Source organism: Harmonia axyridis, chromosome 1 (assembly GCF_914767665.1).
Source record: "Harmonia axyridis chromosome 1, icHarAxyr1.1, whole genome shotgun sequence".
Classification (NCBI taxonomy): domain Eukaryota; kingdom Metazoa; phylum Arthropoda; class Insecta; order Coleoptera; family Coccinellidae; genus Harmonia; species Harmonia axyridis.
Genome location: NC_059501.1, coordinates 64,000,821 through 64,019,293, shown reverse-complemented (window position 1 = coordinate 64,019,293; position 18,473 = coordinate 64,000,821). Strand labels below are relative to the sequence as shown.

Genomic DNA, 18,473 nt, shown 5'->3' with positions numbered 1-18,473 from the left:
TTGATTTTGATTTCAATTCCTTTGAAATTGTTTGAAGAATAAACTGAAATCCCTACCAAATATTTGACATTTTGAGCATTGTAGAATTTGAAAATCTAATAGAAAAGAGAAGGCCGCCATCCTAAAGTATTATTGAGAAGTTAATCACATACCGGTTGTTATCTGGTATTGAAAACCCTTGTTTGGTTTTTCTTGACGAAATATATTATGCAACCCCCTAAAGGAGGTGAGTACAATCCCTTGATTTTGAATAGGGAGGGGGTGTTGCGATACCTCATTTTGAAGATCTAATCGAGTGCAACCTAGAGAAACCAAAAGAAGTGTTGGGCGCCCCCAAAAACGGTGGGTGGATGATATTAGGAGGATTGCTGGTAAGAGGTGGATAAACGTAGCACAGGATAGGGAGGCATGGAAGCGGTTGAAAGAGACCTATGTCCAGGAGTGGACGAATGCAGGTTGAAGAAGAAGAAGAAGAATCGAGTGCAACTGGATCCCAAAATTTTCATCGATTACTACATGACAGATAGAATAGTGAAAGAGTAGTTACTTTCGTGATTAATAAATGCTGGAAATGGGGACCATTCACTTGCATGCAATAATGTAAGTTTTGCTGAAAACGTTCACTTACGTTACTCAAGATTTCTAGTGTAATTTGACGGCATTCATTAATGATCCGAGTTCGCAAATCATCCAGTGACTCAGGCCAGGTGGCGTAAATCTTGGATTTTAGGTGACCCACTAGAAAAAAGTCCAGGGGAGCCAGATCGGATGATCTGATGCTAGGCGTGAGAAAAATTTTCATCTAAGAACTGACGCACTGGTTGAACGAAATGAGGTTGGAAAATGATCGTTTGATGGTCTTCCGTATTCTCCACTACTTGCATAAAGGCTGGATAAATAGCGTTCTCCAATGGATCTAAATAAGTTTGGCCAGTGAGATTATCGGGTATAAAAAAGGCCGTATTGTGATTTCGATAAATACCCCCCCAAACATTTACTTTTTGGGGACGCTGAGTATGCATCTCACGAAATTATGGATTTTCATCTCACCAATAACAACAGTTATGCCGTTTTACAATGCCGTTAAGATCCGAAAAACAGATATCGCACATTGTAGTTTGATTACCGTTAATCATTTCACTGACCACTTCACTGGGGTCGGCGATCAGGATCATCATTCAGTTCCTGAACCAATAGTATCTTATAGGGATGGAATTTATGTTGTTTTAGGATTCCCATGATTGTTGTGCGTGAAACATCGGACAATTTCCTAGTACTCAAGGTAGGATCTATTGCTACATGACCTAAGACCACGTACCTCGCTTCGTGTCTTTCATGCACCCTCTTTTTGTTTCCAACTGAACCTGTAGCGTCAAATTTAGCAACTAGTTGCGCAACGTAAGCAGCGGTTCCATTTTTTCCAGGATGTCTTTCGTTAAATAAAGTCGCCGTTGTTCGTGCAGAGTCGTTATTTTTTGAGATCAATTTTATCATTTCCACCCTTTCTTCTATATGGAATATACCAATACACACTTGTTATGTTCTTAAAAATTCACGTTAGACTATGGTAAATCAAAAACATGAAAGTAATATTTTTTTGAACAAAAAATTAACAACATAACTACTAAATTTCTTTGAAATGTGTAGGATAAGAATAATATTTAATTTTACAAAATACTATATTATGTGGTACTCACAAACAAAAGAAACATTGAAGAAATCAAATAGTCACTCATCACTTCGAAAGCTCCTTTTCCGCGACATTCTGAATGTTTTTTTTAAACAGTCCCTTCTTAAACACCAGCAGTAATCTGCCATCATGTGCATGTCCCATCTTCCTTGGTAGCGGTCCTCCATGACTTTAACATCTTGTTGATATCTTTCACCTTGTTCCTCATTCATGTCCCCTAAATTTTCTGGAAAACTAAAGATATGAAACTATTAAGCATCTTGTTAACCATTTCATCATAATTTTGAGATTTATGTTTGCCTAGAAAATTTTCTACAACTGCAACAAATGATGTCCAAGCTTCTCAATCAAATTGATTCATTGAATTTATGAAGGCATGATTCTTAATTAATTGTCTTATTTGTGGGCCATCAAATATCCCCGCATTTTTCTGTGCTCAACTGATTCTTTACCCCCTATATAAGCAAAACATGACCCATTCTCATCAAGAGCCTTTACAAATTGCTTCAATAAGGCCAACTTTATATGTAACGGAGGCAGGGCCGGCGCTAGCAATTTTGGCGCTTGAAGCAAAGAATTTTCTAGCGCCCTGCTGAAAAAATTCTCAAACAAAGCCCCCCCCCCAACAAAAAACATCACCTACTTCGATAATGTCTTGTAATCGTGCTCAAAAAAAAAATTAATTCTAGTGAATGAAGAACATTGAAATATTTTAATATATAATATATGTATAATATTAATATATAATACCGATTTTTTTTTAGATTTTTGAATGAAATACAACAGCAAAACTGAACAAATACATATAGGTAACCCAGCAAACATAAATACGTATCATAGACATAACATATATATTACAACGATCTATGTTACATAACAATGTAACATACACGCGCCTTTCTAGTACCGCTCAACGACCGCTCTATGTCCGCCTTCCGTTACATAACATGTAACAAAATTGCCATGTATCATGTACAGATCATGTAACATACATGATACATCGCTGGTATATTACATCTGTAATATTTATGGTACATCCTTTATGTATCATATACGTAGCTGTTACATTTCATGTAACATACATGATACATCGCTGGTATATTACATCTGTAATATTTATGGTACATCCTTTTTATGTAATATAAATATATACAGGCTGGCTCAGTTTTTTGTAGAATAACAGTTGTGAGAGTTTTCAGTTTTTAAGATGAAAACATAATATGAATATGGGTCGTAATTTCATAATAAGGAAGTCATATCGAGGTTGTTCAAGTTACCAGATTTATCAATAAAATCTTTAATTTTGAACAACCTGATGTCAATAACCTCCTTATGTTTTTGTGAATTTATTGACCTATAAAGTGACTATGACGCTTTCATCCTAAAAGTGAATACACCAAGTTACTCTACAAGAACTGGGCCAACCTATATATGGTTATATTACATAATATATACTCAGTAAAAAGTTCACCATGCAATATAAAAAAATTTATCCGTTCTATGTGATATAACCAAAAGAAATATATCTGCTACAAACAAGAGACATAAGAAAAATGTAATAGTTATCTGAATGTTTATATTACATATAGGTACTCAGAAGTAAATTCTCTATGCAATTCAAAAACAATACATACCTGTACAATTCTTTCTGGAGGAAAAACTAATCAAACTACATATAAAAAATCTAAATATGCCGACACCACACAAATTATGTTTTAGTGAATTTGTTGGAATTTTTTTCAATACCTTCCAAACTAAAATATAACAAATGATACACAATATCAATTGAAACTAAAACTGCTGGTATCTAGCCAACATCAATTAATAAGAGATATATCACTTATAAATTACATGAAAAGAGATACTTATGAATTAAGGTGCATTCCAAAAATATATATTTGAACTCCATCTTTCATTTTTTGCTAAAAAGATATTTTTTAGTCAACAATATTATTATTTTGAACCTAGAAAATTCAACAAAAACCAGATTCCTACGTTTGGTATGCACCACATTTGAAATATTACAAATAATTTATGAATAGTAAAACAGGATTTAATAATTTAACAATTGGGTGTTTGTTAAATGAAAGATCATAGAATTATTGAAAATTTTTAATGTAATCAAAGTACCTACATCAACCAAAACTTATTTTTGTCTCTTGATCCTCAATGTGGCCAGCCTTATCCACTCGGCTGATATCTATCTTCTCAAAGTCTGCACATTGGATAAAAGATTGAGATGCAAAACCTAAACATATTGGAATGTTATTAAAAAATGGTATTTACAATTAAAATTCTCAGTAACGAGGTTTCCTGATTGGATAAATAACAAATTTCTTACATAATATAAAGTTATGAAAGTTTTGAATACATGAGTAAACTTCAGGAGGTGATTCCTCACTTTGAAACAGCAAAATTATTTATATCATACTAAAACATTTGATTAAACTTATCAGAATCTATTTCTCAAAAAGCATCTTTATGTGATCTGACATTGGTCATTAATAATGATGGAAGAAAAGTGTATTGTGCATATATGAAATCTAGATGTTTTAATTTCACGAATAGCAGAGAATAACATAGGTATATACATCACAAACATAAATAAAGTATAGCAGAAAAATAGTCTAAGTAGTAAAAACTAGCGCACTATTCAGATACTTCTTATTTAGATGATAAAACAATTGTGGTATTACTTCAGAACTATATACACCCAAATGCAAATTTCCATAAAAAGGAAAAATATCAAAATGCATATAATTTGAATGAAGAAGACAGAAACCATGCACACATTCCATTAACGATCCACAAAAACATGCAGCAAATATACCTATGCTATTAACAGGCATGCAAGTACAAAAGCAAAATGAAAGGCACATACAACAGCATTTATATATCTAAATGTAGTTACGTTGTCGAAGTATACTTATATTCACTTACCTCACATATTTTCACTATGAAACTAATCTGGAATTGGTGAAAAATCATCGAATGTTGAATATTATTATTACAGTTTTTCACTTCTTATCTCACATATTTCCACGATGAAAGTAATCCGGAATTGATGAAAAATCAAAGAATAATGAATATTATTATTATTATAGTTCATCACTTATAACTAACAATCAAAAGTTAGAAAATGCATATCACTTTTCACTGCACTAGTCCTGGCAAAAATCTCTTAACAGTTCAACTTTAATAAAGGTTATGTATTATAAGAGTACTTGTATAGATCTGAGTAATATATCATGAATATGCTATATTTACATAGCTTTTACATAATATTAGCAATGTAAAATATATATTGCGAATGTTACATATATGATATGTAACTATATTACACACTAGTAGATATCAGAGTTATATTGTTTTTAGGGATGCTGGAAGATGTATCATATACGTAACTTCAGTAATATAACAATGTTACATATATGATATATGAATAAGTCAAATAATTTCATGGATATATGAAATGTTATGTATCAGATACATTAGTTTTGAGATGTATCAGGTATATACCTCATTTCTTAGGGATGTTATGTAACGGGAAGGCGCATATAACAACATGGTTTGCTGGGAAATATGTCAAAAAAAGACTTAAATAAAGCAAAAAATTCCAAAAAAACATTAAGTTTATTTATACTAAAGCATAAAAATATAAAATAAAATATCACATTTCATAAAAAAGTAGGAACGGTAAAAAAATCATTTTACCTACAATAAATTCATAATAATAATAATTTACGTGCCTGCTTTTGGAGAAAAGTCAGATCGAATAAAACGAAATGTGTGTCTATTTACCTTATGTCTTTTTACGCTGTAGGTATCTTTGATTTATTACGTAAGTAATCAATAAAACCAATGTACCTAACATTAACTAATATATTCGTTAATGTTAGGTACATTGGTTTTATTGTCAGTCTGTTATTCAGTAAATTCCAGGTAAATCTATAAATAGTGGAACCATTGCCTATCAGGTACTGAACTGACCCTTTTAATGCCCTAACTCTGGTGAGTACCTAAGAGAAAAAATATATATAATAATTTTGGAACTCTTTTAAACGAATATACTGAAGGAAACCCACATTGGTAGATGAGTTGATGTACCTAAAAAAGTAGAGCTTACAGAGAAAAACGGATAGCATGTACAGGGTGGGCAAATAAGCGAGGTAAGCGGCTATATCTCAGGATCCACTCATCGTAGAGACTTGCGTTAAAAAATTTTACCACTAAAGTGAACAAGAGAACACACTGGAAATTGTTTTGAAGTTCATACCTCTACCGCAAGGGGGCGTAATAGCTACCGTCGAGTAGAAAAATGAATTTTACTCGAAAATGTTTCATTTGAAGTTGAAGAAAAAATATCATCACAGTAATCCTTGGAAAATTCTCTATCTTTTTAAATTGTCACTTTCGATTTTACGACATCAAATAAGGGTAGGTGAAAGGCAGAAATCTGACTGATTGAAACGCCTGTAACTTCAGTTTGGCTCAACATTTTTGAGCAAATTAGATCTTGTCTGAAAGATAATATCTTGTTGGTTGAGGACAAGATATTCTCATGATGAATTTGTTTTTGCTGCTTTCGATAGGGGGCGCTAAAAGTCAGAAGTTCATTGTTTTGTTCATTTAACTCCGAAATTTCAAATGTAATGATAAGATTTTCTTAACAGAAACAGAAATTCCATCAAATTTGCATGAAAAAACCAAAAGGTCGCAAAGCGATAGCTTCAGACGTTCTGGACTTATGGCCGAAAAAAGATTTTCTTCATCTGATGCAGTGAAAAACTATATTGTGTCTTTTTTCGGCCATAACTCCAGAACGCCTGAAGCTATCGCTTTGCGACCTTTTGGTTTTTTCATATAAATTTGATGGGATTTCTGTTTCTGTCAGAACCTAAACTAAAGACACAATTTGATTTTTCGCAGTGCATCAGTTGAAGAATATCTTCTTTCGGCCATAACTTCAGAACGCCTGAAATTATCGCGTTGCGACCTTCAGGTTTTTTCATGCAAATTTGATGGAATTTCTGTTTCAGTTAAAAAATCCTATCATTACATTTGAAATTTCGGAGTTAAATGAACAAAACAATGAACTTCTGACTTAGCGTCCCCTATCGAAAGCAGCAAAAACAAATTCATCATGAGAATATCTTGTCCTCATTCAACAAGATATTATCTTTCACACAAGATCTAATTTGCTCAAAAATGTTGAGCCAAACTGAAGTTACAGGCGTTTCAATCAGTCAGATTTCTGCCTTTCACCTACCCTTATTTGATGTCGTAAAATCGAAAGTGACAATTTAAAAAGATAGAGAATTTTCCAAGGATTACTGTGATGATATTTTTTCTTCAACTTCATATGAAACATTTTCGAGTAAAATTCTTTTTCGGCAACCGTCCGGGAAGTGCTCACTTCCCGGACGCTTTTTCTCTGAGAAAGTAGCATTTCCCGCCTAGTCCAGAAAGTACGTACTTCCCGGACTAGGCCGGAAAAGAATCATAGAATCATAGCAACCGAGATAACGGCTGACAGTTCATATGAAATTAGTTGTCAAAAATTTGCATGTTTTTTGATCGCAATCGCAATAAAATATGGAAAGCAGCAGCGATAGTGTTATTTTACATGGTTGCCGAAAAAATATTGTACGCAACACGCCCGAAAATGGTTTTTTTGGACTCACAGACTTCCAGGACTCGCTTACGCTCGTCCTGGAATTTTGTCTATTCGTCCAAAAAAACCCTATTTTCCGGACTTGTTACGTAAATTACTATTTTCTACTCGACGGTAGCTATTACGCCCCCTTGCGGTAGAGGTATGAACTTCAAAACAATTTCTAGTGTGTTCCCTTGTTCACTTTAGTGGTACAATTTTTTACCTCAAGCATAGTATAAAGAATACTTTATACTATGCCTCAAGTCTCTACGATGGGTGGATCCTGAGATATAGCCGCTTACCTCGCTTATTTGCCCACCCTGTACAAATTTAGCGTCCCAACCATAGTTAAAATCAGCTCTAAAATCCCAGGCACCAAATTTTTTTTTGTTGCCCTGTGGTTTCTATTGACAAATTGCCAATAGTAATGTCATTAACATCATCTATAAAAAGTAAATATTTTTTAAAACTGAAATAATTAATTTGGTTTTCAATATCCTCTGATTTCAGGTGACTTTTCCTCTAAGCGCTTATGTAAGTTCACAAGATGATAATAACGTTTACAGAAAACGTGTTATGTTGAGAAATCAAATACTGCGGATGGTTAATCTTGATCATCAAACAATGAGTTCTAATCTACGAGTGAGTTTCTAGAATTTACGTGTTGTAGGGCGCATAAAGCCAGAAGAAGAGTATATTTGGTCCATGAGATTCTTCAAGAATACTGCAGAGAGAGATGCATTGGATAGAAGAAAGTCTGATTCGGAGAATATTGGAGATGTGAGAGCTGCAAAATCACAAAAGCATATTAAAATATTTGCTTCTTTTTTACCTGATGAAGCGCTCATGGACATTTATGATTATACACCCAGAGAAATAGAATGTTGCCTTTTATATGCTAAGATTGTAGGTATGGTAAACCCATTGGTTTTTGAAACGATTAATAATATTGAGTTCAAAGTTTTCCAGTTTACATTGACATTTTACGATTTCCAATAAACGAACGCATTTTTAAAATAACTGAAAGTATAAAATTGTAGCACATAATATGTGATACAATACTATACTTTCAGTTATTTTAAAATTTATAGTACGCAATATCTAACAAAAAAATTTTCGAGATCGCCTTCTTTTCGGTTTCGATATCAAATATCGTAGGCACGGGCGTAGCCAGGTTTCAGTTTCGGGGGGGGTTTTAAGACAAAGGCGTATACAGAAAGGATCATGGGAGAAATAAGAATTTTTTTCATAGAAATAAATGAGTGTGCGTATTGTGCCTGTACGTACATGATAAAGCAAAAATATCAAACTCGTTCTCTGTATATGCCACTGGTTCAAGAAAATAATGCGAATAAAAGTGCTTGACATAACAATAATCATATTTATTATAAAATATATATTTAACCATATAAAAAACAGAAAAGAACCAGTACATTTGATTTTATTTACATATTATAAAAAAAGTCTTCTGTTTTTCTTTTTAAATCTATCAACTTCATGAGAGCCAACCCATTCAGTCTATTTTCACTAGTTTCATTTCTCAAGTATGTTTTGAGAAAAAAAGCATTTTCACTTTTTGAAATTTAGTTTATTTATTTACATCGATTCCTATGAATATGTTTAGGAAAAAATACCGTCGTTGTATTTATACAACAGAGTTCCCAAATTCAAATTTAGGTGTAGAAAGTTTATATACAAAAAACCGGCGAAAATGAAAATTTTCACATTTTTTGCATTATTTTCAATGTTTTATCATGAAATTTTGGTGGCAAACCTCAGATTCAAATTCTGCACCCCAGAAACAAAGAAAATAAATGGAATAAATTGAAACTTCCCCATCAACTAGGTTTTAGCAGAGATAGATATAGGGTGTTTTTTTTCGAGGTATATAACTTCCAGTTGACATTACTGTTCGCGATGGCGACCGATTTAACAGCTGTCAAGTGATTTATTCTCAGTTTGGTTTGGCAATTCATCATAAATAGACTCACGCCTGAACAAAGCTTGCAAATAGTGCAATTTTATTTCGAAAATAATGGTTCTGTGCGGAATACGTATCGCGCACTGCGTCCATTAGCGATGAAGCAATTCTGGTTGAATGGCTACGTCAACAAACAAAACTGCCACATTTGGACTGAAGCTAATCCTCAATTGTATGTCGAAACACCGTTACATCCAGAAAAACTGACTGTTTGGTGCGCTTTATGGGCTGGTGGAATCATTGGTCCGTACTTCTTCAAAAACGATGATGGGCAGAACGTTACAGTCAATGGTGATCGGTATAGAGCCATGATTACTAACTTTTTCATTCCTGAATTGAACAATCATGATGTCCAGGAGCTGTGGTTCCAACAAGACGGCGCAACATGTCACACAGCTCGTGCCACAAACGATTTATTGAAAGACGCGTTTGGTGACCGCCTAATTTCACGTTTTGGACCTGTGAATTAGCCTCCAAGATCTTGTGATTTAACGCCGCTAGACTACTTTCTGTGGGGCTATGTAAAGTCATTGGTCTATGCGGATAAGCCACAAACCCTTGACCATTTGGAAGACAACATTCGCCGTGTTATTGCAGATATACGGCCACAAATGTTGGAAAAAGTCATCGAAAATTGGATGTCCAGATTGGACTACATCCGAGCCAGCCGAGGCGGTCATACGCCAGAAATCATATTTAAAATGTAATGCCACAAGATTATCTTGCGGATAAATAAAATTCATGTCAATCGATTAATCCATCGTTGTTTTATTGCAATTTAAAGTTCTATAGCTCTAAAAAAAACACCCTTTATAATACGCCAATTTTGAACTATCGTTTGAGCCAGGTTTATCGGACAAAAAGCTTGATGGAAGACAACGCCAGAAGATGAAATTTTTTGAATTTTTTTTAATGTTCTGTCACGAAATTTTGGTGCTAAACTTCAGATTCGGATTCAGCACCCAGAAAAAATACATACGATCGAAGAAATCAAAACTTCCCCATAACTTTCCCTTGAGGGGCACATGTGAGCAGAAATTGACTGGATCACGTGGAGGTAATTTAATTCAGATTTCAGATCACAAATGAATTTAACTGAGAGTGATAATTTCATTCACTTTTTACATATTTCATTGAAAAAATATTTTCGAGATTTTGAAAACATACTGAATTAGATCGAATAAAATTCGTTTAATTGTGGAGTCCTCAATGCATGTTTAGAATTGATGAAGAATCTCATTACTATCTACTTACGACTTTATACTCCTGTTAACTTCATGTTTCGTTTTAATAAATTTTGACATCTTAAACATTTCGGGGTTTGAACCCCCAAAACCCCCCCCACCCTGGCTACGCCCGTGATCGTAGGTGCACCCTCTCTCTAGGGATTACGGAAATAATGAATATTTTTTCAAATATTCTTGAATTTTCTATGGTTCTGATAGAGTGATCATCTGGCAGTGTTACACTCGAAATCTTAACCCATTGGTTTTGTGGTGACTGAGATATTGGGTGATATTTTTTCGATGTTATTGTTGAATTTTTCATTCGAATCCACGTAAAATTTTGCAGAACCCTTAAAATTGTTATTCAACATCAAAATTCAATTTTCCTGTGTCGAATCTGCAATTTTGAAATTAATGAACTCAATCGTGGCATTTGTGACTTGAACACTAAGATACCTAGAAACCCTGGTGTGTCTACTCATACCTGTAAAATTTTGGGACGATACTGTAGATTTATTCCTACTTGATTTTGAGAGATCACCAGAGTAGCCAAGGAAAGTTAATGCTAAAAAGGAGTCTAGACCCTAAAACTCGCCCAAGAGCTGGAAATTATTTCAATCCCTGAAAAACGGGTATCTCAGTTTGTAACGGTTTTTAGGTTGTTCCCAATTTGAGAGTCTAAAAAGCGCGAAATTTTTGCATATCTCAGTATTTCCCTTATAACTGTAAAAGTATTTATCCCACAGAAAATTTCGCTTCTTTATTTTTTTATTTTTTTTTTAATTCAGCGACAGCTGTTCAGCCGCAATCATTGGTCTCAAAGATTGGTGATTTTTACAAACTTAGGTAAGTGAGGAATATTCACAGCCCTCAAATTCTAACGCCTGTAGATTGAAAAGGACTGCCCCGATTGAAAAAGTCATAAGAACAAGTAGGGAATTTAATTGTGACTCAGGCGCTATTCTATTCGTTTACTCCAGTGCTCCAAGGTATGAATTTTAAACCGAAACAGTTCGTAGCGTCAAATTTCCGATAAAGCATTCCAACGTAGAAAATTTAGTCCGAACTGAGAACTCAAATTATGTTAAATATTTGAGGACAATCTTTAATCACTTGTTGTAGATATTTTTTCTAGTACTTAGTTGAGCACTACGTGTCACATAATTAAGTTTGTTGCTCTTCTATAAAAAGAAAATATGTCTCAATAGTGTAGAATTGGTCGGAAGGTTGAAGGACAAAGGAGCCAAGCAGCCAGGCGCCGACTCCCCTCTGGCTGTAAGGAATAACACATCTTGTTTCTGTATGCCTTCAGCGGCTGTGACACATTTTTCCGATGAGATAAGGTTAAATTCTTCCAAACTCGAGTGTTATCTCGATTTTCCTCGACCAGAAAGCCACTTCTGACTAGGTTGCTGATACTGGAGCGAAATCCACTGCAGAATTTCACTCATCAGGCAACAAAGGCAGTTCTCAACCAAGTGAAATATCAACTTTCAACTTAGCGTCGTTGTACCCAACTGAATTGGTCGCTCATCAACATTCCTTCAAGGCGTTTTTGAAGGTACAGATGTGGGGGGATAGAAATCTTCTCCAGATAGTTTAATACCTTTCCAAACCTGTCCAGCATCCGAGGCATCATTAAACTCAATTTCCTGCGCCTGCAAAACAAGTTGCAATAATGTGTGTTTTTGCCGAAAAATAGGGCACCAGTGTTCAGCAATTTGAGCCCATTGCAAAGGGCATAACTAGACGAAGATGAAGATGATCTGGAGACAGAAGGATCAACAATAAAAGAGGAGTATCTAAAACTGTAGTATGGAAAAGAGTTCCCTGAACAAGCCGGACCCTCTAAAAGAAGGTGAACCCGTTACTGCTGATATACGGTAAATCATTGCAATTAAGAATTTATAATTTGTAGTATAGCAATTCCTGATAATCAGTTTAATATGAAACTCTCGTCTATAGGACATACTGAGACGAGGTACTGGCCAAAAGATGAAGACGGCTGCCACAATCACCTCATAATTGTATGACACATTTAAAAACTCCCTGTTAATTGTAAATACTCTTTTTTTAGTTGTAAATGCATACTTTGATATATACTAGTACTAGCGGTTTTTCAAATGGCTGTATTTTCGATAACAATGGTCGTATCTCAAATTGAAAAAAAAACTTTTTGCAGCTTGATGTTTATAGTTCAGAGATCTCATGATCCTTTAAGTTTTTGAAAATTGGATCGAATGAAACAAAAATACCGCTCCATGGATTGAATTGAAATTCTCTGGGATTTTTGGTTTGATATTGAACTGTAAAACGCACACTTAATGCTGATGATTTCCTTCATATTTTCAATTCGGCGCTTGATTATCCAAAAAGCCTCAGAAAAGCCTTTTTTTTATCAACTTTTCAAATTGATGTAGAGAACGAAAAAAAATTTTTTTTTCGAAAATCAAACTATAATCTTCAAGCTTCAAAAAGTTTTTTTTTCAAATTGAGATACGACCATTGTTGTCGGAAATACAGCCATTTGAAAAACTGCTAAAAATTTCGAATTTTATTTTGATCCTTTAATTTATTGCCCTGGCGTATATAATCAGCAACTTCCTCATTTTTTCTTTCTGTTCTAATTTATTTAATCGTCTGGTAATTAAATTTCCTCCACCTTTGGTCTTATGATATTTTTCAATCGGGGCAGCCTTTTTCGATCTTCAGGCGTTGGAAGTACAGGTTTGTCAACTTCTCAGCTGAGCTTGTAAAAATCAACAGTCTTTGATGGGCTATTGCGGCTGAACGGCTGAACCAGATTCAATGTCTCAAACGCCATATTAGACGCTCGAAATGATAATATCTTTTCGAAGAATGAACGCTCAAAAAATAGCTGGGTAGTGGTATTAGAGGCCTAATGCCTCATAGTCACAATTAAATTGAAGCTGTGGTTTTTTCCAGGAATGCATTGTCTTATCGAGAGGCATATCAAGATGAAGGCCGATTTCAAACTCAAGCTCACCGATCAGTTGAATTCATTTTTCGGGGCAATGGTTCAGGAAATTCTCTCCAATGGTGGTGATATAATCAGATTTTCCCCGACAGCTCTGGTTGTGATATGGAAATGCACAAGGGAAAATTACATAACACAAAACGTTCATATGGCCATAGATTGTGCTTTAGTTATAAGGAAGCATTACGGAAAATTCATACTGGAAAGTGGAGAAAAATTGAGAGGTGAATTTTTTAATTATTCTTGTTTTGATAAATTCGGAAAGTACCAAAATATACTTTTCTTCGCATACGATATTTTAGTAACTCTACTGAGATTCAGCTTCATTTAATTTATTTTCAGTGATGCATTTTATCAGTCTCATAGTGTGTTTTTGATTTTCACAATGAATAAATATATTGAACAAAGAATATCTAAAATTCTAAAATTTACAGAATTTTATGCACAGAATTGCTAAAAATGTTACATGAGATATCAAGAACAAGTAGTATAACCTACGTATAGGTAAGTAGGGATTCACGGCTTGGCTTGATTTTCAAGCTAGTTTTTCAATCTCAAGTCAAGTATTTATTTCTTATTTTCAGTAGTTTTATTGTGTAGTGTCACATCTATAAAAAATGATGAAATGACTGAAATGAGAAGGAACCTTGCAATTTCAAAAAAACACTTTTATTTATCAAACTTATTGTATAAAAGAACCGAAAATATCAAATTTTTTTGAACTAGAAACATACCTAAATTAAATCACTATGAATCGTAACAAAATGAAGAATAATAAAAAAATAAAATTTCTTAATATTGAGAAACCTCCAGGCTTAGTTTGATTTCATAATTTTCCATCCAGGATCTAAGACACATGAATCATCTTACAGATTTGTCATCTAACCTATTGCAGGTTTTTGTAACTGTAAGAGTAGCTCTGGAAAATTGTCTTTCAACAGGAGCTGAAGATGCTGGCGTTGATATGGAATCCTTGACCATTTTTGCCAAGTTCGGAAAGATATTTCTGAAACTACCAAAATCTACCAATAGTTTTCGGAAAAATGTGAGAAAACTATTGTGGGATGTGGTCCTTATACTGTGACTTAAGTAGTTCATGGCCAAGAATAAATTAGGGAAATGAAAGAACGGAATAAAAACACTTATTTAATTTATCTCTAACCCACTAAAACTGTGTGAAGAAGATGATATTTAGATCTAATCGTTCTTTAAGGGTCGCTGGAGACTTGGGTCGTTGCGTCTCGGTCGCAGGTACTTTTTTGCTCGCTTTTTGCCGGTCTCGGGTACAGATGTGAAAATCTTTACTCTTCTTGTTGTCGGTGCAAGTGTTGCACATATGTTGTAGTTGTAGACTGGACTGAACTTAATTGAATTCTTCGCCCTGAAATGCCGATTTTAATGGGCATTCTGGCCGTTTTCAATTCGACCGTTAGCAAAGCCTTTTTACAGTTCCCTTATGGGTGTGGCTTTGATCATTCCAAGTTTTCACACCGCGTTCTTCTGTTTTTACACTTTTGGTTCGAAATTTAGCTTAACTCGAATATTTTCGAGGGAATCGATAGATTCCTTACACTATTAATATAGTTACACTGGCGAATGCTTCAGTTTCTCGGCGCTCGAGGAATCCCCTTATTTAGTTGTTTTTGAAGTGTTTTTTGCAAGGTTCCTTTTCATTTAATCATTTTTTTATTGATGTGCACACTACATAACAAAATTACTGAAAATTAGGTAGTTTGATGGAATGTAGTTAATCTTTCAAATAGTTCATAAACAAATACCTACTTGACTTGACGTTGAAAACTACTACTTGACTAGAACTGGACTTGATATCAAGTCAAGTAGCTTGAATATCAAGTCAAGCTGTGAATCTCTAGTTTGAACTCAGCTTCAGTCAAAGGTGAAAATGTGCACTGGGGATTTTAATTTATAAGATTCCTTCATTAAACGTACCTACCTATATGGTTCTGGTGAAATTGGGCATGAAAATTCCGGTGGTAATTTCACACACACTGAATTTCAATCGATCATGATAAAGTAAAATTTGTCGATATTTTCTTTCAATTTTTTATGGTTTTATGATGAAATGATCTCGAAAGTTAGAATCAGGCTTGAAATTATTATTTCATCTATACGTACATATTATTTGAACATTTGCGCGTGGATGTATAAAATTTATTTTTTATACGTACCTATATGGGACAGATGAACAATTGAGTTTATACTCAAGTAAAGGCTTATTGCCATCAATTAAGCTATCTAACGATGCAATATTACATATACTGGTGGTGCCATTTGAAATAAGAAAGTAGTAGCCTTTTACCCTCATATGCAAATTTTCAGCACAAAATGATGATAAGTTTTTCATGAATGTCTAATAGTCCATCGTGGTGAATCACTCTGTATACTTACACTTAGACAATCATACAATTTTATTCTTTTAGTGGATTTCGCTGTTACTGCCGGTCCTATGTATTTCAGCTTCCTCGGCAACGACGAGTTCACCAAGTTCATTCTTTTTGGAACTGTTTATGAAGAAGTGAGAAAGACGAGGAAGGCTGTGACAGTAAATAATATTATTGTATCACCTAGCGCGATGCAATTCATTCATACATTTGAATACAGTTTAGAGCCACTGGGCGATGTTCCATACTATCAGGTTTGACACAATTCTAAGAACATATTTTTTTTATTTTTTTTGTCTGAGTTTTTTTTTATTTTTTTGACATTTTTCTATTTTCAGGTTGTTGGTCTGACAAAACTTTGGAAACAGGTTCGAAGAAATGAATATCGTAAGCATTAAGTGATTTTATTGATGGTTATATACATATCGCATAATAGAATCGTTATGTCAGGGGTAGTAGAGTGACGACGTAAAAAATCTAAATAGAACAATAATGGAAATTTCCTTTTCTGCTGGCTTTATAAAATTGATATACATTGTGTCAAATAATGGGAGAATTAATTGATCATTTGAAAATGCTTAAAGGGATTTTTGAAATTTCTTCAAGCGTGGAGTAATATAATTCGTGAGAAATTTAGATCATTAGTTTATTTTATATGTATATTGAGATTGCTCTGCAATCTTCACGATGAAAATATAGAAATTATACCTCTTTTATGATTTCTAAATATTAGGTGTAGTGAAAAGAAATCCATTATTTTTCCAATAGATGGCTTTATTTATCTGTATCTCGCGTTAAATAAGTCCGATTGGGTCCAGCTAGATGGCATCAAAAAAATGAGATTTCGTACTACAAAAACTTTTCGGACAGTTTTGTGATTATTTGACTCAGTTATACCGGTGTAATATTCTTGGATATAGAAAATACATTCGATAAAATGTGGCATCGAGGTCTGATATACAAAACGAAGTTGGTGAAATTTCCAATGAAACTTACGAGATTAATACAATCGTACCTGGCAAATAGAAAATTTAGGGTGAATACAGATAGTACCAGGTCAACGATCAGAGAAATAGGAGTTCCCCAAGTATCCGTGATAGGACCGCTGCTGTTCAACTTATACATGGCAGACATACCGAAAATGAATAGATGCAAGAAGCCCAGTTTGCAGATGACACTGTCATATACTATCATAGTAGAATGCGGAAAACAATCACTAGGCAGTTACAGATAGACCTAGATAAACTGATGGAATACTTCAAGAAATGGAGATTCAAAGTGAATACATCGAAAACAGTTGCAATCTACTTCGGAGGAACAACAGTAAAGAAAGAGAAAGTAGGAAACATCAAAATAGAAAACCAGACGATATAATGGAAAAAGGAAATGAAATATCTGGGAGTTATACTGGATGAAAGAATGAATTTTAACAAACATATAGAAGAAAACAGAAAAAAGCAAGGCAATTGCACGGGAGACTGTACCCGCTGCTCAAACCCAAATGTGAACTTTCTTTAGAAAACAAGCTGAAGATAATAAAAATAGTGCTAATACCAAGTATGCAGGAGTTACCTGGTACAATACGAAAGATAATAATAAGGATCAGTTGCTAAGTACGCTAAATTCAGTAATCGGAACAGCGGTTGGCGTCCCATGGTATAAAACCAACCAACAAATCAGAGAAGAACTGAAAATTGAAACTATTGAGGAAATAGTCAACAAACAAAGAAAGAAGACAATAGAGACGCTGAAAGAGCACGAGAATAAGGAATTAAGAAATATACTACAAATCAAGATAAGAAGGACAGATAAGAGGAAATACCTTTTTCAAAGAACTAAATAGCTGAAAAAAGTGACATGAATTAGGGAGGAAAGTCTCCCGATCAGACAACAGAAGAAAATAGGAGAAATTAAATTAGAGGTGTAGGGAATGTAAATTCTAGACCTTAAACAAAAAAAAAGGTCGGAGAGATAGTGACTCGCCAGAAGCTTCGGGAGCTTGGTGGGTGGTTTTTATGCATCCACCTTATAGTCCGGACCTGGAACCAAATGATGACCATCTGTTCCTGTTCATGGCGAACAATTTTGGTGGTGAAAATTTCAGTTCTATTGAGGATTGTGAAAATCGACTCTCTCAATTTTTTGCCAGTAGAGACAAGGGCTTCTATGATAGAGACATAATGATGTTACCTTCTAAATGTCAAGTTATTAAAATACACGGCGCGCATATTTGACCTAAATCGGATCATTCTAACAATGTTAATAAAGCCTTGTTTCTCATGCAAAAATAATGGTTCTCTTTATATTACAACTTATATTAGACGTATACTAAACAGAATTTTTTTTGCAGACGATAGTTCAGCCCACTATTTGGAAATGGTGAATCCAAGTTTCATTACAATAAATACTGTCAATACAAGTATGACCAGACAAGACAGTCTTAATAATGAATTTTGTCGTAAGTATGTGCATTGTAATACAATATGAAAAATATTTCATTTTATCCTTCAAACAATTTTT

General features: G+C 34.1%; 1 protein-coding gene and 1 long non-coding RNA gene across 4 annotated transcripts in view; one reads left to right on the top strand and one right to left on the bottom strand.

Annotated features, from left to right (window-relative positions):
• Positions 1-3,788: 3,788 nt before the first annotated feature.
• On the bottom strand, positions 3,789-4,409 carry LOC123686030. The gene is made up of 2 exons (XR_006748390.1): positions 4,032-4,409; positions 3,789-3,938 (listed from the first exon to the last, which is right to left on the bottom strand). It is a non-coding gene; the product is annotated as an uncharacterized LOC123686030 (long non-coding RNA).
• A 3,352-nt stretch (positions 4,410-7,761) lies between these two features.
• Positions 7,762-18,473, top strand: part of LOC123686021 (adenylate cyclase type 10-like) — a 56,983-nt gene continuing 46,271 nt past the window's right edge. For all 3 annotated transcript variants that reach the window (XM_045625956.1, XM_045625945.1, XM_045625937.1), the window contains exons 1-7: positions 7,762-7,798; positions 7,857-7,880; positions 8,017-8,256; positions 13,500-13,775; positions 15,993-16,207; positions 16,292-16,340; positions 18,304-18,411. In XM_045625956.1, the coding sequence (XP_045481912.1) occupies positions 7,774-7,798; positions 7,857-7,880; positions 8,017-8,256; positions 13,500-13,775; positions 15,993-16,207; positions 16,292-16,340; positions 18,304-18,411 (937 nt within the window). In that variant the 5' untranslated portion in view covers positions 7,762-7,773. The remainder of the gene's footprint in view (positions 7,799-7,856; positions 7,881-8,016; positions 8,257-13,499; positions 13,776-15,992; positions 16,208-16,291; positions 16,341-18,303; positions 18,412-18,473) is intronic.